At 47.1% G+C, this 22,347-nt stretch overlaps 1 protein-coding gene across 9 annotated transcripts; it reads right to left on the bottom strand.

Moving 5' to 3' along the window:
- Positions 1 to 1,196: 1,196 nt before the first annotated feature.
- On the bottom strand, positions 1,197 to 22,330 carry PLA1A (phospholipase A1 member A). 9 transcript variants are annotated; one of them, XM_065676102.1, is made up of 15 exons: positions 22,115 to 22,318; positions 21,391 to 21,696; positions 17,688 to 17,853; positions 16,047 to 16,248; positions 14,608 to 14,785; positions 13,109 to 13,217; positions 11,039 to 11,140; positions 10,900 to 10,938; positions 9,944 to 10,033; positions 8,931 to 9,098; positions 7,817 to 7,906; positions 7,274 to 7,382; positions 3,116 to 3,280; positions 2,945 to 3,028; positions 1,197 to 1,734 (listed from the first exon to the last, which is right to left on the bottom strand). In XM_065676102.1, exons 3-15 carry the CDS (start codon positions 17,818 to 17,820, stop codon positions 1,650 to 1,652), a joined length of 1,554 nt encoding a protein of 517 aa, XP_065532174.1. In that variant the 5' UTR covers positions 17,821 to 17,853; positions 21,391 to 21,696; positions 22,115 to 22,318; the 3' UTR covers positions 1,197 to 1,649. The 9 variants fall into 9 exon arrangements, with proteins under 9 accessions (XP_065532174.1, XP_065532175.1, XP_065532173.1 ...); XM_065676103.1 differs by lacking the exon at positions 21,391 to 21,696 and having other exon boundaries at positions 22,066 to 22,330; XM_065676101.1 differs by lacking the exon at positions 21,391 to 21,696 and having other exon boundaries at positions 22,115 to 22,330.
- Between the last annotated feature and the right edge of the window lie 17 nt (positions 22,331 to 22,347).

Below are 22,347 nucleotides of genomic sequence, written 5' to 3'. Positions count from 1 at the left end.
GAGAGCTGTGGGGACATGGCCATCCTGTGTGGGGAGCTGGCTTTATGTCAGCCCTGGGCTGGTGGAGGCAGCCCTACCTGCCTTGTGCTGCTCGCACAGGGGCTGTGGCCCAGAGACTGGTTTGCAAGATCTCTGCTCTTGCTGAGGTCTGGAGAGAGCTCTGAAGTGGTGCATATGTGGGACCCACGGTGTAAATGGGCTGAGCTGAATTAGTTGGTGCCCTCCGCAGGTGCCCGCTGAGGTTATGTTCCAGTCTTCAATAAGAAGCTCCCTGGAAACTCTTCAGTCATGGCACCGACTAACCTGGATCTCTGTCAGGTTGTCAGAATCCAACTCTGCCCCCCTCCTGAGTGTAAGCTGGAGATGGTGTTTGTTAGGTGGCTTTCAGGGCCCAAAAGCTTGGCCGTGAGCTGACAGCAGGAGCTAACTCTGCAGTGACAACATCTAGTGGAGCAATAGTGACAGCTCGTGACATATGGCTGAGGCTCCTTCATGGCGGAAATGCCTTTAGTATGTCACCCTCTCCTGACCATGGTGTTCCTGGTACACTTCTTTCACCCAGTGAAGCCAGTCCAGAGAACCAGAGGAAATGGCCTATAGAAGATGTGATTTGTGGGCAGAGGTGATGAAAGACTCATCTCCTCTTTAATTTACGTATTCACCAACGTGGTGGAAAAGGTGTGGATGGTTAAGGGCTATTTCTATGTACATGTGCCTCATATTGTAATCATATTGTAATCTCATATTGTAATTGTAATATTGTAATCACCAATTCCTTCCAGACCTCAGCTACTTTTCCAGGTCTGAAAGACTGTGCTGAGTTCCTAGGAGTAATTTGTGTTAGCTGGCCCTGTAACTATGATGCTCTATCCTCCTACTATTACCTTCTGTTCTGGACAGTTGGTTGAAGCAGTGTAAAAGTGGTTGCAAGAGCATTGCCACGTTCTTGGTGTCTGTTTAACTTTATGTGAGCTGCAAAGAGAACAAGCCAACAGCCAGAAGAGCTGCTCCAGGCTCGTCAGGGAAGTGGATCTATTCTGATTACTTAGCAGGAGCACTAACATGAAATCCATAGGGTCTCACTCTGAAAGTGTCTTACAGATGGGTCTACTAAATTTCCCATTGGAACACTGGCTAACAATAACTCCCTGAACCACATCATTTCCCCTTGCTGAGGAAAAATAATACCTCTCACCTTTAACATGCAGAGCTCAGGACACTTTAATATAAACCACAAGTGAATCATTCCAACAGTCCTGTTGTAGGAAGAATGATATTATCTCTTCTTTCATACAGATCCAAATCTTGAGATTAAATTACTTGCTCTTCTCACTCACTCAGTACTCACTTAGCACATTTCTGCTAATCAACACAGCTCCTGGGAGTGGGCTGATAGCTGCACTCAGAGCCGGGTACAGAGCCCATGAGATAGAAGTCCAAATCCAGCCTTTTAACTGAGAGGTCTCGTTGTAAGCAGTCAACCTGGTGCTCACCGATCTGCCGCTTTTCCTTGATATCCTGTCCCTCATGCAGGAAGTAAATAACCCATCCAGTTTTATGGTGAAAGCATCATCTGTGAGCAGGCAGCAGCAATAGGTTTAGGGATCCTTTCCATTCTGGGGTATGCATGCATGCTCCAAATGCAGTGGCTAGGCACAAGCAGTGTGCAGCTCATAGGAGATGTCTGTGTTGCTGGGGAGGGTTAGATTCCAGGGCAGGCATGACATTACCCTGCTGTGGGAAGAGCACAGGGAAATCAGACTGGGCATTAGCAAGTGGTTCCTGCTGTTCTAACACAGGAGCAAGCAAAATGGTGATGGACCTGGTACTGCTTTGCAAGGGCATGATGAACAGGGTGCTGTGCCCTTGCCAGGATCAATTGGCTGGAGGGTGAACTGGGATGAATTGTATGGGGTTGTGTTCTTCATCTTTACATACACACACACACACTGCTAGCAGTGCTATTGCTGCCCTGAGGTGTTCTCAGTTTAGTTGTAAGAGCATAGCTGTGAACCTGTGCAACTCTACAGCTCTCTGTCTCCATTGCAGCCAGGTCCAGGGTTTCCAGCAGTGCAGGTTAGCACCTCTTTAAGACAATGTGCCATGGTTTGCCATTCATAAGTAATAAAAGGCCACCTATCTCCACATCCATCCTAACTTTAGAGTGCTTTGCTTTGCAAAGCATGCTAGGAAGGAACAGACCTTATGCTCAAGGGAGTGCCTGGTATTTACATAGGAATGCCTCTATTTTTCCCCTATCTGGGTCTATTGGATCTATTTTTACTGCCTTGTGCTTGAGTCTCCTTCCTGCCCATCAGAACAGAATCTGAATGTGAGCCCATTTTGCCTTCTGCTTCTGTTTTTTCCTGCTTTGAAGTACCCAGTAGCTTGCTTCAGCTGGACGCAGCATAAAAGTTAACTCAGAAGCAACACGGACAGAGTTTAGTATGTCAGCATAGACCCAGCTACGTCGCCCTGCCTGCAGGAACTTTGGATCTGCGAAACTCCTGGCAAGAATATTATACCATTGAGAAGACCTTTATGTCTCTCAGGATGAGGACTTGGTTGCTTCTACTCTAGGTAAGGTAATCATGGGTGAAGGCATATACTCTGTGATGTATGGCCCAGAAAATCCCAAAATAATTATCTTTAGCCTTAGTGCTTTGTAGAGCTGTGCAGTATGAGAAGCAGAAATACATTACTGGTCTTCTGTTGTCTCATCCTGAAAAATGTTTGTCATGTTTCAGATGGGGGCCCATTGTTGACAGGGGAAAGATGGAGAGAGTAATCGGGAACAAAAGGAATAAATTCCAGTTAGTACAAGATTTTACCATGGTTTGTGACTTAAGCATCTTCAAGGTGATGTAAGTCACAGCCACTTTCCTTTCACAGTGCAATGCTTTTATCCCTGAGGAATAAGTGTAGAAAATTCCTAGAAAACTACCTTGGTGATTTTTCTCCTTCATAGGTAGAAAATGATTTACACAGGGACACTGAGGTGATGGGAGAGACCTCTTTACGTGTTGATCTAAACAGGGGAGAGGATGCATTGTGTCAAACCGCAGGCTGCATGCGCAGTCTCAGTGGGTCCCAGTAAGTTATTCCAGTGACTTACTTGCTATCCAGAGGCAGGGGGGCTGCACAGAACTTGCCGTCAATGGATGCCTCGTCCTTCCTCCAGAACTGGTTCTTGGGGAGGTACTTGAGTGTCACGCTGCTTATGTGGCAGAGGGGAACTCTGTGGGCCAGCAGCCGTTTGCCCACCTCCTGGTGCTTCGGTCTGCAAGGCAGGGTGAGAGATGTGAGGGAGAGCATTCAGTCAACCTGCAGATGCAAGCAGTATGCAGAGCTGTTAAAACACTGGGGGAACCTGGGGTATTATTGGGAAGGCCTCACATAATACAGGGGAGTGAGAAGACTCAGCTGTCTGCCTCTCTATGATTCATCTCTATAGTCAAGACTATTTACAGATGAATACCCTTCCTTCCATCACACAATTACAAGAACTGGTTTTGCTGTTGCACGTAGACTGAAACACTGCCCCAGTGGCCACAGAGAGGTAAGTGGTCAACATCTATGAAATCATGAACGGCACAGATGGGGTTTGGTTGCTCACCATGTTTTCCAGTACATGAACTAGGGCTCATCAAAGGAAGTTAAGAGGTGGCAGGCTCAGAAAGATTGCACACTGCAGAGTACCATTCCTTTTAAGCTGTTAAAATCCTTGCTATGGGATGTTGTGGATGCTAGAAAGTCACAGGAAGGGGACTGGACAAGCTCATGGAAGAGAAAAGCTAATAAGGCCAAAGATCCACCTTTGGCTCTTTAAGTCCCTCAGATACAATTACTCAGATACTGGGAAACTATTAGAGGAAGTACTGCTACATGCTTACACTCCCTTCTTTCTCTTTACGCTTTTCCTAGGTATTTGCTTTTGACCATGTTGAAGGTGTGATGCTTGGACAGAGGGATGTTTGTCCCTATATTCTTACCCAGGTAACATGAACTGAGAAACACCAGAGGTTTGGTAAGCAGCGATTAGAGCCCAGTCAGTTGTGTGCTACGAAGGGGTACAGGCCAGCCATGCTATGTAGATGGGCCACCCCTCTCATGTGAAGTCCATTCAGTGGACTTCTGCTTGATCTTCTTGGCACCTCTAAGAGCCTGGAGATCATAGATTTCTTTGTGCCTATGAAGAATATGGGCGTAACTGACTCAGCACAATCCCAGAAGCACCTGGGTGACTGCCTGAGTAGAAATGTGATGGTAGGGAAAGGAGGGAGCTGACAAAAGGGTCAGGAAGAGCCTACATTTCTGTTAACCAACGTAGCTCCTGGAAGTGAGCTGGCAATTGCACTCAGCATCCTTCTAGGCCAGAGTGGCCAACCCAGACCAGCGCAACCAGTCCCTCCCTTAAACCGCACTGGTAGGTGTTGGAGGTTTTGTGTGTCAGATTGTGTCTGGTTTGAAGCTGCCAAAAATAGGAAGCATCATGAAATTGTGGTGATGAAAGTGAATAATAGATAACAAACGGAAAACAAACAAAGGGGAGGCCGTCTCTCTACTGTGTGTTGTCTATGGGCAGGACACAGCCCTGCCTTAGGACAGAGGAACACGGTAAGGTTAAACAGGTTAAAGAAAGTCACTCTTGGGACTGACATTTGCTCCAACCCCACACAACCTTTGGATGGATGTAGGACTCTTGGCTGGCTCCGGACCCATGGCAGGGGATTGGAACTGGATGACCTTAAGCTCCTTTCCAACCCAAACCATTCTATGGTTCTGTGATTCTTGGATATGGGGGATGATGTTGTGGGATATGTAAGCAATGTCAGTGCAGCTGAGAAGTGTAACAAGTTCCTCACTCTGCCAGACCCATGGCAGCTATGGGACTTGAGGCCATGTTTCTTGGGGCACTCCAAGCAACCAGTGGGGTAATGGCACCTTAAGGAATGAGACTGGAATTGATGTTCGGAGAAGGACAATATGAGGCAAGACATAACCGCATGAGTCACTTGCTGAAAGTATGAGACTGGCTGAACACTCCCCAGTCCCTGTGCACTTCTGGGGAGCTGCGGGGTGCCATGCATGTCGGATGACCTGAAATGAGTCAGTGATTCATCAGTCCCTGAACTGCTATCTGAAAATCTACGCCCATTAGGCACTGAGTTTGACTGCACTGGAGGGCAGAGCTTTGCCTGGAGTGGGGAAATCTGTTTGCTACTGTGTGAATTAGCAGGGATATCTTCGAGTTTATACTCTCAAATCTGTAGGTTTATTGCTGTAAGCCTATTTCTCAGTTTAGCCTTGTGCTTCTTAGGAAGGCACTTAAATGAGATAACAACTGCTGTTCTCTCAGGGTGAGGGTGTCTCTGGATAGGTTGCCCTGCTGTAACTCTAGTGTCCCATTAAAACCTGAGGGTACAGCAAAGCCTGGGGATTGCCTGCCTGTCCCGCTTCTCCAGTGCTCACGTGCCTTCTGCAGGACACCAAACCCTGTGTGCCACAGCTGCAAACGGAAGCGCTGCACGGGGCCTGACTTGACCGGGGTGTTACTATTGCCTCCCTTTCTTCATCTTTGGGAAAGGCGGATTTGGCTTCCAAGTTTGGGAGGGGTCGAACAGACCGAGCTGCACCAGGCAGGAGTACGAATCCAGATGGCAGTTCCTGGCTGGAAATCTGTCACCGGTCAGCTGTGTCAATCTGGACAGCACCTTGGAGCATGGCTTCCCTTTCCCTGGTTCTCATCCCTACCTCCTGGTGCCTGAGACTGAAGGGGCAACACAGCTTCAGGTGACAGTGCTTTGGTTTAGCACTAAGGACTGTGTGGAAGCCAGTGCAGGAACCCCTCTGATCTTATGAGAGCTGGCTGGCACTCTATAGCAGACAGTTTTCCTGCTTCCTGAGGCAGCCAGCAGTGCGTGCTAGCTGCATGTCCACCTTGTGGTTTCCAGCCCACAGCAGTAGGAAAGAAGAGATAGGAAGAAGTGAGAAAGACTTCTAGGGAAGTTCTGTGGTGGAGAAATACCCTGTGGCAAGGGCTGTGGAACAGGAGCCTGAGTCTGGTCCTTTAATTCAGATACAGTTTGGAGAAGGGAGATGCTTTCAAGAGAGATCTGTCTGTCTGCACACATGGTCTTCATCCCCTGCCCCCTGGATGATTCCCTATGGCGAGAGCCTGAGAGCTTTGCTGCACTGCTGCAGAGGCAACAAGCTACTGAACACGTTCCTGACTGTGCAGAGATGCACTCGTCTCCTCTTTGTACCTGCTGTCCTGTCAGGCATCAGGAGAGCTGTCTAAGCCTGGAACCACTGATGGATGGGGTCTTGCTGTAGCTATCTCTGACTGGCAGAGCAGTAATAACTATGTGGCTGTGGTTAGAACTGACACCAGGCATGCGTATGGTGTAGAAAATGAAGTAGCGTAGCAACACAGTGCAAATCTGGGGATCCCAGAGTATACCTACTGCACTCAGGGAGGAGGCAGGCCTGTCTCGGGTTACTGAGTTGTCCTGGGTTCAGCAGTAGCAGTCATTTTTCTCCTTCTTAGTAGCTAGTGCAGTGCTGTGGTTTCATTTTTTGGCTTGGGAACAGTGTTGTTAACACCGATGTTTTTAGTTGCTGCTCAAATGTTTGGTCTGACCAAGGACTTTCTGAGCCTCATGCTCTGCCAGGGAGGAGGAAAAGCCGGGAGGAAGCAGAGACAGGACACCTGACCCAAACTAGCCAAAGGGGTATTCCATACCACAGCACGTCATGCCCAGGATGCAGCTGGGAGTTACCCAGAAGGGCTGGGACTGCAGGGTTGGACGAGGTATTGGTCGGTGCTTGGCTGGGGGGAGTGGTGCGAGTTATTGGTCAGCTGGTGTTGAGGTGTTGTATTCTTTCCTCTTGTTATTTCCTTTATCATTATTATCATTGGTGGCAGCAGCAGTGGTTTGTGTTATACCTGTGTTACTGGGCTGTTCTTATCTCAACCCGTGGAAGTTGCATTCTCTGGATTCTCCTCCCCATCCCTCTAGGGGAGTGTGGTGAGTGGACGAGCTGTGTGGTTGGGTTTAAACCACGACAAGAGTGATGGTAGCACATGCCTGATTCTTGAGGGCATACAAGGTAAATGTGGAGAGGCTCCAGAAGAAAGGTTGTGGTTCATCACACAGTGACTGCCCCACAGGGAGATTTGCTATTGTTGTACTTTTCCTCGACTGAGATAAACAGCATTAAACATGGAGCTGGAAAAAAAAACAGGCCAAAAGCATGCACTATCACTCACATGGTGATCTTCACTGTGTCCTTGGTGCTGTTGCTCCAGAAAGTGATCTCAATGCTGGTGACTACGTTTCTTTTCTTCTGCAAATGGAACTCAACCAGGCTGTGATGGACTGAGCAAGAGGCAAAGTATGTGGGAGTGAGGGCTGGTATTGTGAGACCTACCCCTGCCAAGAGAAGCCTTCTAGCACTGGTTCCCTGGCCCCAGCAGCAGTAAGAAACAAACTGACATAACAAAGAAACAAGTCTCTCTGCTACCAGAGGCACAGCAGGCAGGTCTGCATAGTCCTGTATAAACAGGCATTTTCACCCCCCCTCAGTCCTGAAGCCATGTGGCTGTGTTAACCCAGGGCTCTGCCCACACTGATAAATCCACTGGGAAGGGCTTTACAGGGGAGATGTGCAGGGCTAGGGCTCTTCAGCTGTGCGTCTCAGACCGTCTGGGCCACAAGAGCTGATTCTAATGGGGATGGTAGGTTCTAACTACCTGGATCTACCTCATTTGGTCAACACCCTTCTGACTAATTTTTGTTCTCATACTGCTTACCACAGAATGGAGCTGAAGGACTGGTCATTAAATACACTTTTACTTCCTTGGGAAGCTTTGTCATGTTGACACCTGCCTGCTCCAGCAGACCTGCAGGAGGAGATACAGCCAGTGCAGGGAAAGCCATGAATGACCCAGAACAGAAACAGAATTGTTCCCAATTCTCCTCCACTCACCCCACCCAACTCCACTGTCTTGGGGGACAGACCCTGGCTTATAGCAGTGCAGATCAGAGCAAGTGCAGGTTTGTAGTTTCTGCTTGGCAGGTTAATGTTCCCTCAAAAAGCTTATTCTGGCTACCCCAAGTAACCATCATCAGAATACCTTTTGGTGGTATTTCATTCCTCTGCTGATAGACTGTTATCAGTGTGCAAAATGAGGGAGACGAAAGACTACCGAGTGAGGAAACGCAGTGCAAATGTAAATGACAATGCAAACACTGGGAAATGTAACTTGTTGGTCAAGTGAGAAGACCACCACAGCTTGAGGCCTGCACCACTGACTAGCTGACAATGTGGCTGGGTGACATGGGCAAGGCATAGCTGATCTGAGAGCACCCATCCCAGAAGAGCCCTCTCCTTATATTCCTCTGGAACCAGACTGCAAATAGCACTAGAAGACGCTTCCTCCCCTTGAGCCACAGCCCAGTTTCAGAGCCTAAAAGAGGTAACTATTACCTTCTCCCAGTCCAGGGAGTTTATCTATGGGATGGCCATGGCATGAATCTATGGGAAGGCGGTGACACAGCATCAGTGAGTGGTTTGTGGGAGAATGGGACCTCAGGCTTGGGCTGAAATTTCCAGCTGCTTCTCTCAACAAGACACTTTTTGAGTCAATTGCCCACTTGTTTGGCAGGTGATTCTGGAAACTCCTTTGTGAAATGAAAACTGTCGTGATCAGAAGTTCAAGATTTTGGTGTTCTGTCTTGGGCAATATATGAGCTTTTAGAGCTTCTCTGTAGAAGCCTGAAACCGAAACAGTTTCTTACTATCCCCAAAGAGATTCAAGGCGAATCCTGCTCAGAGTAATCTGAACTGCATACTGTGCTCTGCACTGGCACCCGTCAGGAATGGACTGTCCTCTGCTCCAGGAAGGTCTCATGCTGTTACCGTACCTATTCTGGGACAGGAGAACAGGAAGGGGTCCACACAGTCCAGGCAGCGACCATTTAAAAAATCTTGATGACTTGCACAAGGGAAAGCCATGAAGGGACAGGCATTTTTCAAGGCACTGACATAGAGATGTACTGCCCTCATGTGATCGCAGATCAGGTATTTATAGCCTGCAAGACAAAATGCACCCGGAGAACAGCAGCCATGAGCCTTCCTGTTGGCTTCAGCCTTTTTTGCCTGCTCCCAAGAAACACTCTTACTGATTCTGCAGCAATTCCCTCCCCGTTAATAACATTTTGCAGGGCGTCTCTGTGACAAGCCCAAATCCCCACTGCAACAGAAGTTATGTAGGAAGTTAGAAGCGCATCTCCCAGGCTAATAGAGTCCCTGAGAAGAGGGGGACTGCTGGGCTGCCATGTCTCCATCAGTGTGCCGTCAATGAGGCCCCAGGTGCTCTGCAAGGGGGTACTATGGCTTTGGCTCCCACCTGCACTGGGACCCCAGCTATAGAAGTGAGGTGTCCCCTGTAACCTGGCCCCCATGCAGAGCATAGTTGAATATTTATCCGCTCTATTTACTGTGTAAAGTCCCATTCTCAAAGGGCTGTAATCGTGCAAGCTGTGTAAGTATGGACACAGCTTGCAGCACAAACTACAAAAAGAAGCTTTTGCAGTAGTACCTCAGAGCTTTTCTAGCAAAAATGTTTTCTTTGTTGATACAAACTCTACTGACTCTAGGGTTTGGCTCATAGAGAAGTGTCACTAAAATCACATCTCTCTCTTGACCGCAGAGTTGCCAAGACACTTGACCTGTATGTGGTTTTCATTTCAGCTGCTTGATGTACTGCTGAGAGGAGATATGGGCTATGAATCCCACCACCATATATCTTTACAAATACATATTGTATCACTTTGATGTCTGCCCAGACTGCAGCAGGAGCTGGTTGCCAAATAGGGTTTTCACAGGCTGCTAAATGGCCATGAAAGCCCTTTTCGTGGCCACAGAGTGTTCTCACCTGCAGAGAGGAACCGGGGGCATCCTGGCTGATCTTTGCCTCCATTGACGAAGTAATCGATGTGGCCTACAGGGATCCGGATCCCAAAATCTGAAAGGAGGTAAAATGCTACTTCATTCCTACGCTTGGTCTTCTGTAGGCTTCACCCTATACGGTGTAGGACAGGCCCCAGTAACTGGTTGATTAGTAATGCTGGACCCAGCTCCAGTGCTGGAGACAGCAAGGACAGATTTCCTGTTCCTACACACCTGAATGCTCCATCCCTGGCGGTGTTCAAGGCCAGGTTGGATGAAGCCTTGGGTGGGATGGTTTAGTGTGAGGTGTCCCTGCCCATGGCAGGGGGGTTGAAACGAGATGATCTTAAGATCCTTTCCAACCCTAACTATTCTATGATTCTATGATTGTGCAGGCTTGCTGCATGAAGTAGAAAGTGCCCCAGGTCCTGCCATCAAAATGACTGGGAACTGCAGCTTAATCATCACCTCTGTGACTCAGGTTCTTGATCCTGTGCAAAGGAGAACAAAACTGACCACAGCCTTAATGTGGCATGGTTGAGAGTTACGTTGGTAGAGGTTTTCATGATCTCCAGGCAAGAGGTATGACTCAAGGGCAGGGCGTTATTCTTCAGCACATGTTCTGCCTACATAGCCCCCAAGTGCTTTAGAAAAGTTACCCTGTTGTTGAAGGAGCTGTTGGTTTAACTCTTGTTACTTTCCCTCGGGGCTAGCAGTGGCACTTTTCTTACATTAGGTGGGAAAAAGCAAAGTGAGACTAGACATGTAAATTCCTTCCATATGGCAAAAGCCATGCTAAGCTGATTCTGCATAAACTCGCTTTGCTGAGTGAAAAACCCTCGCTGAAGGATTACCCTCTGTTTAATCTCCACCTGGCCGTTGCTTGAAGTGCTCTGTGGTATGGATACATGCCAATGAATTAATCATTAAAGCCTATCTCACCAAGAAACTTCCTCAGAGTGAGCCTGAATTTCTGGTAATCTGGCAAAAAAAAAAAGGGACAATGACATAGAGGCTCCTCAGGAATAATGATGGCAGGACCAACAGAAGCATGGGCTGAAGCAGATGGAAGGCAGCTTACTGTCAGCATCAGTATGAATGGCTTCCACAAAGAGGGCATCCCCAGGATCCAGGCGTTCCTCAGGGCTGGCTTTGGTGTACTTAGGGCCTGCAGGATCCAGGCCTGTAACAAAATCAAACACCTCAAGAAGCCGTGCTCTTCAGCCTCTCTTTCTTATTTCTGGGCCAGTTATTTTGTCAAAACTTTTAAACTGTTGCTAGGCAGAAGGGATGAATTATTCCCAGGTTGCACTGATTGTGCTCTAGAATGGTCTCTGCCCCCCCAACTTCCACGACAGCTTCCTTACCTTGTCCTCCACTGTTCCACTCCCCCTTAGTAGTTTTGTACCTCAAGTTTCTAGGCTGTAAAGCTGTGACTGAACTTCAAATAGCTCTGACAGAGTGGGTACAGAGTGTCTTGGCTTTTCAGTGAAAGAGGATAAGACTCATAACACCTTCCCTAAGTGTACTATAATTTGCATTAACACTACAGTCTGAGAAATGTCACTGAAGATCATCAGTTGGGTGATGAATCTGGCATCCCCGGTATTAACTAATCCACGCATTACAAAGCTTCAATATTATCAAACATCCTTAAAACAGAGGCTTCTGAGGTCTCTCTCACAAATAGAGTCCTTAAGCATCTACAGTTTTGCCCAAAACTTGCTCCTGGAGCAACCTTCGGGGCGTCAGAGGAATACAGGGGAAATTATCCCTGGCAATTCCACAGAAAAGGTTAAAGAGATTTGTTTGTTTCTTCCCAGCTGAGGTTTATCCTGTTCACTTTTCCCTGGAAAGTAATCTCCCGAGATGTTTTACACCCCAGGTAACATCAGTAGTTTAAGAAACAGCTCTGCTTCACATGCCAGTTTCCAGCTGGCCAAGTTTCACTGCCTTGTACCATTAATTCTCTATGGAGAAGGCAATATCAACGATGTACAAGCTGACATGCCTGCGTTTGTGAGAGGGTTTCCTTCTTGGTGACATTTTCCCTCCTATCAAAATGAATCTCCATCCCTGGGAATTCCCAGAGCTTGGCAAGACCATCAACAACCTGATCTAACTGAGAAGACAGCCCTGGTTTGTGCTTTTTTAGGGGTGATGGGAGGTTGTCTAGAAATCTTCTAAGGCCCCTTCTCACCTAAATCATTCTGTGGCTCTATTCACACTCCATACCAAACAGCTGAGTTGAACCAAAAAGCTCTAAATGCCGTGATCAGGCTCTAACCATCTTTCTCTGTAATTTCCCCACTTCAATCTCTTCCCCACACCCAGAGAACTGGTTCTCTTTGTTTAATGTCAGCTCTGATTTGGTACAGCTGGGTGGCCTTAGCTCAGTCTACTGTGAAAACAGCTGATCTGTGGGAGAGAACAGCAAGAAGCTTTATCTGGGGCTACCCAACACTGGCTCAGGCTCTTGCCTTTGGTCCTTGCTGGAGTTGTGTTGTAGGGATGCGATGCCCAGCCTGGTGTCCTGCTTTTATCATGACAGGACTTCTTGGCTGAACTTGGGCTTGCCTCAGCACTACAGATTTGCCTGGTGATCACTCAGCTGTGGATGACCCTGGTTCCTGTCCCTGGACCTGCTCTGCTCTTCTCGCCCAGATATGGTAAGACTGTGCCACTTGTCAGTGAGGCCACTGCCCCTGCCTATCTGTGGCTGTCCCCTTGGCTCTCAGCTCACATTTTTCCTGCAGAGCAGCAGACCCTTGCTGCTCCACACAATGACATGCACTGTGGGCTTTAGCTTTAAGAACCACACAGGTATAAAGGGGAAACAAAGGATGTGGGTGTCGTGGGTTTTCATTACTCATGAGGCCTTGTATTCTTTTTATGCTGGCAACCAATTTGAAGAGTGGGGCAGGGATGGAAGGACTCTTTTGCAAGTACATGAATTCTTCTGGCAGTGTGGAGGGGACTGATGGCTGGAAAGGGATTGTTAGGCTCTTCTGAAGCTAGGAAGAAGCCCGTAAACTTGGAACTAATGAGCCCTTATGCAATTAAAAGACCATTATGGATGACTCCCCTTCCTTGGTCTTTCATTTTCTCCCTTGAAGAGCAGACAAGAACCCAAAACTCAGTTTTATGATACCTGTTATGTGTCCCAGCTGACCGCCATGGAAGTGCCCCACCAGGCCCCCGACATGTGCCCCAAGGCTTACCCCAATGATGTGGATGGATGTCCCTGAGACTCCCAGGGCCTGCAGATGGATGATAATTCAAATTAATGTTTCTGTAGCAGAAAGGTGAAATACCCTTTCTCAGTCCATACAGCAGCTCTGTAGCTCTTCTAACATAGGATTGCCTTTGAGGTGTATGGTAGAGAACCAAACAGCTGTGGGAATGATGGGCATTGCCCTTTCTGTTTTTCAGTCTTTATTCAGGTCCACAGATGCAAACCCAACCCTAACCAAGTTGGTCAGGTCAGATATTCCTGTTTGTAACTACATGGCCTATAGCCTCTTTTTGCAGAGCTTGTTTCAGGCTGAATTTTCCTCTCTCAGATGAGTGATCCATATTCACCATGGGAATAATCTTTTTCTCAGTAAAGCTGAGAAAATTTTGTCACTTTTACACCACCATTGTGCCAATATACTGATTAGTACTTTCAGGTTATATTTGCAGAGATTAAGGATTTATCCATGAGCTGAACTGCCAGGTGAAGCACAGCCACTTAGATCTGATGTGAGATGACTCCATCCGCAGGAATTCAGCTGCCAGCAGGCTGGCCTGCATGATGTAACACCATGCAGTGGGAGAGCATATGGTGCATGACAGCATGAGGGAAAGATGAAAAATCCTGACTTTTAAATGAGACCATATCCTTGAGCAGTAATGAGACTTCTGAGAGGAAAATACAGCCTTCTGTGGTGTAGTGTTGCAGGAGAGGCTGGACTGAAAAAGTCCTCAAGTAACTAGACTACAGCTCAGCACAGATATGGAATGAGAAGTGAGGACATTGTCCAGTTTAGTCATTTGTTCACTCTATGACCTAATCGGTAATGAGGTGTGATAGTCCTCTCCCCCTCCACTGCATCCACATCCTTCTAATGACACAGTGGATCCAAGGGTAGGATGACTGGTGTAGGGTTCCTACAGCAACAGGTTAGAAACGTGTGACTGTGCACAGCAAGGTGTGTAGATACCCAGGAACTCCTATGCCGGGCAGCCTGGGTCTGCAGTGCAAACGTTACACAGGCAGTTTATGCATAGCTGGTTAGCACAAAGATATATCACGTTCACTGTGTAAGGGGTGTTCAGCTGTGCCGTGCACAAACTAACTGTGACACATCTGGGGCTTTCCAGCTACTGGGAATTACATCTGAAGCCCAAAGCAAATCTAAAATGACAACAGGGGTGTGTTTTCAGAAAATGTCAAAACTCAAGAGAAAGATGGAAACCAGTGGCATGCCCAAGTCTGGACTGAGAGGTGTGGGGGGGGGAAAGAAATCTCTTTTAGAGTTACACAGTGCTCACTCTGGAATCAAGTTCCTGGAGACAGCAGGTTGGGAGCAGCTCTCTGAATCTTTTGCATGAATGATGTTCTTTGGCCGTGCTCCCCCCCAACACTAGAAATGCACAGTAGCTTACCAGGAGCTTGCTGATGAATTGTGAGATGGAGAGGGCCAGCTCAGTGACATTCTCCACTGCAGAGGGATAGGCTCCTGTAGACCCATAAACCCAGTCTACCGCAATCACGTTCACCGGGCTTGTGTTCAGTATGGCATGGACAAGCCCTTCAATCCAGGAAGGTTTAGTACCCAAAGCCCTGTGGAGTCATCAGAAACGAGCATGTTAGGTGCCTTTCAAAGTAGGGCATATGTTGTTCACTGGTGCTGGGGCTTCACATGTCTTAGAGGAGGCTGCCAGACACTGTTGAAAGCTGGGTCCAGACACCAATAGCTGCCATCTGCAGTGGTGTAGTAACACCTTCCAGAACACACTGATTCAGAAGGGAACCAGATACTTTAATGAATGAGGTAACATTTGCAGGGCTCAGGCTGAGATCTCAGTCTTGTTGTGGTGCCACCACAGAGCCCACCTCAAGTACATGAGCTGACCAGGAACATATGGATCCTGCTCTGCTACCAACTGGCAGGAAGTCCTTGGCCAAATCACCTTGTCTTTCACTGCTACATTTCCCCACCTGTAGGCAATAAAAAAACCCAAACCCAATGAAATCTATGCACAAGAATTCAAGGAAAACAGAGGGGGCTATGTTCTACCCACTTCCCTTGTTACCACCTGGTGAGAGACACGCTATGTCACATGAGGGCAAGAGCTGGTTTTCTGAAAAGACCCTGCAACATCTTCTGTGCTTTCATCCTGGCCTTCTATGCACTTTCTATTCAGGCTTTTGCACATCAAAATAGTGTTATATGGTCACACCTGGCTGAAAAATCGGGAAGTAAAATAAGCTTGCAGGATGGTGACAGCTTAAAAGAACCCAGCTCAAATCCCTGCCCTTTCAAGAACGGTTAATGTGTCTGGCAGGGCTCCTAAATGGCTGACTAAGCCAGGCTGTTAATAAGTAAGGACATGAGCTCCAAGAAGACAATTTTAAGGGGCAACAATCTTGAAGAAAAGGCTTCTTAAATAAAAAGGTTGAAAGAAAGAAAGAAAAGGGAAGAGGTAAATAAGGAGGGAGAAAGAGAGAACATGCAGGAATGAGATACAGAGATAAAGAGATTTCAATTTCCTAACTTTTTTTTAGGCTCCAAAAACTGTGAAACACACAAAAAATAGGGAGCTGGCCGCAAACTGAAGGACTTCAAGCTGCATTGTAATGAGGGTTGTCAGCACCAATTTCCATGCCTCTGCCCTGGCCCACCAACAGTCCCCAGGTCCAGTTTTGGGCAGAGCACTCCAGACTCTATCTTTAGGTGTTTCGCATGCTGCCACTGCTGAGAGACTAAGAAAGTCACAGGAGCAGGAAATCTCCCTACCAGCCGCACCCAGCACTTGGGAATGCCCCAGCAGCATTTAATTTAGCAGTGAAACCTTAGTCACGGTGCTCTTCTTTCTCTCACCTGAAGCCATGGATTATAATCTTGGTGTCCAAGCTGCTGTTGAAGCTGCAGTTCTTGATGCCATCATCAGCTAAAATCAGCTCCCCACAGCTGGGGTTTGAGGAGGTGAACAGAAGAAACTGGACCTTAAGTTTACTGCCCCGGAGGAAATTGGCTGTCTGGAAGTCAGTACAGTGATGCCCTGAGAGTTTGTCTGTATTCCCTACAATGAAAGGCAGTGAACAGCATATTCAGTCTGCATCTCTGCAATGGGAAAAATAAAAGCTTGTTCTAATCCATTAGGAAAAAAGAAAGTAGCATTCTCACTTCTATTGATAAAAAGGATAGAATATAAATTATATAGCCTATTCTGGGATATATATATTCTATCTATACAGCCTATTCTGGAAATATAGTCTGACCAAGTTGTTTCTGTCTTTCAATGGAATTCCAGCACTGCCTGGGAAAGATAACTGTGGATGTCATGGTAGCTTTGACTCTCAAGTCAAGTGGTTTTACTGAGATGTGAATGACATTCTGTTGTTTTTGGTTGGGTTTGTTTTTCAGATCAGCCACACACACCAGCTACTACGTACATTTATGAGCTGGCTACTAGATCTTTGGAAAAAAAAAATGGTTGCCAACAGGTAGTCCCCACTGAAAGGGGATATTTGTATTCAAATACTGGTAGGCTTAGTAATGGGGTGAAATTTATTGACCCACAGTGAGCAGGAAGCCGAATAATTAAATGATCCCTTCTGACTTAAAAAGTGTTATTGTATGAAGTGGCATGTTTGCATCCTGCTGCAATGACAATGCAGCCACTTTCCCTTTTCTGGACTGGAAAAAGTGAAACAGCCTTGAATCTGCATGTACAATGATCTAATAGATAAATAATCAGACAACCATGTTCCTAACTGCTGGCTGTTCCTATAGAAGATACTTTACACCAGCTAAGGCAGAACATGGCCTAAGGGTCAACACAGTCTCACAGGAATGAGATGCAATATTCAGATTCCCCTTTGTGGGAAGTGACAATCCCTTGCTGTGGTTTATTTTGGCCTTCCTGTGTACTGAAGGCAAGAGAGAAAGGCATGTTCTCTGAGATCAATATGGAGAAAAGGCAGCTTCTGAGCCGGCTTACCAAGGAAGGGCGGGTTCAGTGCAAGCACTGTGTGGTCAGAAATGGTGTAAAATGAGAGGGATCACGAGTAAAGATATGGCAGACTGTGAAGCAGTGTGATGCAGGTGATGTGGAGCTGCAGCGATGATAGCAGAGTCATTGCCAGCACAACTGAAGAAAGAAATAGAAGCATGTTGGTGCCTGTTTATTTTCTCTCAGCTACTGCAGATTACACTTGCGACACTTGCTTTCAGAGCACAAGGTGCCTGTGCCAGAAGTCAAGTAGTCCCTTTTTCGCTTCCTTACACTTCAGAGTAAATCCAGATCATTCTACTACATCAGGTTAGTGGAATTCAATCACTGAGACTGAATCGAAGCATGGGAGAAGAAAGTACCATTCTTGCACCACCCTTTCTCCTGGCACCTAACTAGATTATAGCAAGGATCTTTTGACACACAGGTTGTCTGGGGAGACTTGAATTCAAATCCTGCTATGTAAAACCTTCAATCCCTTTGCCAGGCACTCCTGTTTTACTTACCTGCTTGTGCTGAGTTGAGCAGCAAGAGGACAGCAAGAACAGTGAGCAGCTTTCTCTTTGGATCCTCAACCATCTTCCTCCGAGTCCACTCCAAGTAGCAGGCAAAAACAGCTGTCATGGGTGGCTTGATCATGTTCACTGTGTTAATGATCAACCAGTCTGTGATCTTTTGGGAAAAAAGGGTAGGGGCAATTACCTCTGGTCTTATTTGGCCGTTTGCCATAGTCCGTGTCAACAGAAACAGATGAAAACCATGCTGACGCTTCTTCCCTCCCTACCTCCATTTCTTCAAGGCAAGCTTCCCATTTCAGAGATCAGCTAGTGAAACCAGCCCCAACAAGTGACAGAGTTACAGGGCTTTGTCCTTGCCACTTAGACCTGCCTGCTAATTTCTGACTAGGGACACTGATTTGTCCAGGACTTCACAGTAAATCCATGCTGGGAAGATTCATATCAGTTTCACATCTATGTACTTTCCTACTGCATTGTTGTCTCTTTCCTGTATTTCTAACTTTAGCAGTAACTGCTAAAAGACCACAAAGCAATAGATTACTTCTGAAAAATGAGGGGAAAGACAGGCTAAAATGCAACTGGTGGCCATAACACCATAATACACTTAGACTGTGTATTTCTTAGGGCAGGGACACTCTTCACTTTTCCTTTGGAGAGTGCATTTTCAGATACTACAGGAAATAAAAGCATGATCTCAGTAATGCACCAGTTTCATAAGCATGAAAAGACTTCAAACGGATCTCAGAATAAAAAACTTTACTGCTTTGGTGTAAACAGATGGAGAAGCAGAAGTGAAGAACCAAATGTGTAACCAGGAGTCAGTCACACGACATTCATGAGGGGGTGGTACCACCTCCCTGGCTGCATTAAAACTGTCAGGTAAGAGCATGCCTGTTTCCTAAGTCTCATTGGTGTGTGTTGGTCCTTCCTGCAGAAGACCAGGGAAAATTTGCCCTTGGCTGTGTTAAATGGCAAGAACGTCAGGCATTGAAACAGGCTGCCAGGGCACTGGTGGAATCACCATCCCTGGAAGTGTTCACAAATCATGTAGATGAGGCCCTCAGTGACATGGGTTAGTGGTGGACTTGGCAGTCCTGGGGGAATGGTCGGACTTGATCTTAAAGGTGTTCACCTAGGCAGGTGATGATTCTGTGAGTGAAGGAGCAGTAACCTGTCCTTGCGCTATTCTACAGCTGCTTTATTTGAACAATAAAATGAAGAAATTGGTTCAGTCTGATCAGAAAGATGGCCAAAGATCTTTCCAGAAGCATCAAACATTATCTTCCTTTGCAATTATTTGCAATAGCAGTCATTTCCTTGCCCTAGTTTTCTCCAGCCAAAGGCCTTGGGGCTGTTTTAGGCAGAAGAGCTTTTTTATTTCCAAGTCACTCCTGAGAGAAACTTGTCCGGTTCTCACAGGGAAGTTAGGCAGCATCAGCTGCCTGGCCTGGAGGGCTACTAAATCCCTGCCCCATCTGTATCATCCTAGAGACACGTATACAGATACATTCTGATCCTGAAATACCTGGCTCCATAACCAAGCTGGCTTATTGTCAGAGAAGCAGGTTCTTAGTGTCCCTTCAAATATGCGATTGAGTTTGTCAGCCCAGTCAGTTCTCCAAGAATGAAAGCTGCAATACAAATAGCCAAATCCTGGTTTCCAGCCTGCTCTTCATCTTTCCAATCCCAGCACTAGATTCAAGATGATTCACAAAGCGTAAGATAAAAGCCCATAGACTACAATGGGCCCACTCCTTCATTACACTCACAAATTCCAGTGATCTGGATAATCCCTCAATCGAGAAAGAAGGAAATAAACTTGTGAAATACCAATAGACAGTGATATGTCCCTACAAGGCTTCAGGGCAACATGATTAATTGTGTAAATTACTAATTTCTTAAGGCAAACCATATTGGAGCACCTAAAGAAAACCAGGAAACACTGTTTTCCATTTTTTTTATTGAGAATTCTGGCAATAAGCCCCATTCTGTGTAGCAGGATGCGACGGTTACTCTTTGCCAAGTTCTATGGACGTTTTGAAACGCCATGTAATGTAAGGCAGGCACCAGGTATCACAGCTTAGAGAAGAACAAACCTGCAGCCAAGATGTGCACATCTGATTTATACACATAGCGTACACACTGCTATGTGTATGTGTAGAGTTTTCAACAACATCCTGGAACGCTAAAAAAATCCCCCAAACGAAACAACCGCCCAACATTTTCATGACATCGAAAATCCTGTTTCCTGCACAGTTTTGTGTTATGGTTTCCATTTGGGTTTTCTTTTTCTTCTGTAATCTCAGGTTTTGTAATTCCAAGAAATTCTGTATTGCATCAGCACGCCGTGGGGGCTCATGCAAACAGCGAAAGCCACTCGCTTCCTCTGTGCTGAATATGCTCTTGCCTCTAAAATCTATCTTGGTAAGAAGGGGTTTCTTCTTATTCGTGAACTTATTTACTCAGTAACTACAGTTATATTAGCTCAGAAATTTAACCTTGGTGTCACTCATGTTACCTCCCTATGGAACTGATGATAATGGCAATGCTGCAAAGGCACTGCGTCCGATTTCTTCCAACAGTTCCTCACAGCGTGATTCACTTGCGAATGAGTCCGGGATAGTGAAAGCAAACGAACTCCATTTTACACACGATTTCTTTTCAGGAAAAACATTGAAAATAAATTGCACTCTCTGCACATTCAAGCGAACGCTGAAAGTGCCCAACTCAACTGGGAATGTCACCCTCCCACCCACAAAGCTGGCAGAGGTGTACTGCACTGCAAGTGCCCAGTAGCCAAGTGGAAATCTGACCACAGGAAAATTCACTTATCCTGGAAAACCGCTCATTGATACCAGAAACAATGCTGTCAGGGTGGCAGCATGGGACCTTGGAGGAAACCAACTGTGAGTTACGCAAATGATGACTATTTAAAACTACTTTCTATGGTCTTTACATATAAGGGAGGGCATGAAATACATGCAGAGCTTGGCTCACTGTACATTAAGGCCTGGATCCATTCTGCTGCCAGAATAGTTGGTATCACAGCTCTGGTAATTCTTGTCCTTCGCCTATGGAGTAGAAATCATGGATTAGCAGCATGGAGGCTCCAGCATATTGTTTCCACAACTGACAGAGGAATGGGGTTTAGTTCTCATGTCAACAAAAAGCCATTCAAACTCCTGACTTTCGGAAGAGTGTCCTAACTATGAGATAGGAGGAAGAAAGCATTAAAAATTGACTCAGCAGCTGAGGAAGGGAAGACATGGGCAAGGCTCATTGGGTACTCAGTAAGGAAAGGAGGAAAACCTGTCATTTGCTCAAGTCTTTAAGGAGTACTTTAGGGGCATGCTACCTAGTATGACTCTATAAATATGCACGAGGGAAGAATGTATCCTTGCCACGTATCCTTAGAGTTCCCAAAACCAGAGGAGCCTAGGTGAGGGCACCAGCTACCAGGCTCAAGTTTCTCTCTTGCTTCACTCACTTTCTTTGCCCTGTGAAGCTCTTGTCACACTCTACAATGTGGAAGCTCTTCTTCAGTAAGAAGAACTTAGTCCTGCTTTGGATGCATGTGGGTGAGCTCCTGTGGTTCCTTCCACTCTAACATAATCTAAGTGAAAGTGTCAGTCTCTGCTTCAGTTTTCTCTCTGCTAACCCCAAAGATCTCATAAGCTACAGGAAAGTTGACCTGTGCAAGGTGGGAAGTGGCATCCTCCCAGCAACCAGTTCCAATCTGGTCTCTCTCAGCCAAGACATAAAACTACGGTGAGAGCTTCTCTGTCCTGTACTAGTGCTGTGCTGGTGTTCCCTGGGGCAGGCAGCCGAGCATGAGCTGCAGGCTCTGAGGCTGTAAGCTGGACCTGCTGGCAGCTGGGATCTTCTCATCCAGGACAACGCACTGTGCCTTGAGACCAGCCTTCAGAAGGGGATACTGCTGGGCTGTCCCTCGAAGTGAACATCAGGCTTTTGTGGACCATCGGTGTCAAACGCCAGGCTGCAGGGAGTACTAGGTTTGGATGACCACCGTTTTCTGAGGCAGCGAGCTGCACATTACCTGCTGAAGTTTGTTCTTCCCCTAAACTGTGTGGCTCCCAAACCCGCCTGGACGCGTTCCTGCGCAACCTGCTCTAGGTGTCCCTGCCTGGGCAGTGGGGTTGGACCAGATCCTCACCAGAGGTCCCTTCCAACCGAATGATTCTGTGTGATCTCATGTCAGCTTTCCAGCCAGCAGAGCTGATGCTCCCCCTGTTGTACGGCAGCACAACTTGTACCGCCCGCGTTCGCTGCAGTTGCACCCCACGACGCAGAGCCCCCCTTCGCAGCACCAGCTCCCCCCAGCTCCTCTCTGCCAGCCGCAACCCACCAAGGCACCGACACGGTCCGCAACGTGTGTGAAATCCCCCTTTGCTGACCTTGGCCCGGCGGCTCCGCAGGCGGACCCAGCTCCTGGGGCGAGTCGCCTGACGAAGAGGGAGGGAGAGGAAGAGGGGAGCAGAGAGTGCGAGAGAGAGATGGAGAGGGGGAGAGAAGAGGAGGAAGAAGAGGGGGGGGGGAATAGGGAGAGAAGGAGAAAGGGAGATGAAAACGGGGAGACGGGAGGAGGAAGACAGAGGGAGGGGATAGGGAGAGAACGGGGCGGGGTGAG

Source organism: Lathamus discolor, chromosome 4, assembly GCF_037157495.1.
Source record: "Lathamus discolor isolate bLatDis1 chromosome 4, bLatDis1.hap1, whole genome shotgun sequence".
In the NCBI taxonomy this organism is placed as follows: Eukaryota; Metazoa; Chordata; class Aves; order Psittaciformes; family Psittacidae; genus Lathamus; species Lathamus discolor.
Note: the sequence above shows the minus strand (reverse complement) of the source record. Positions and strands in the feature narration are given on the sequence as shown.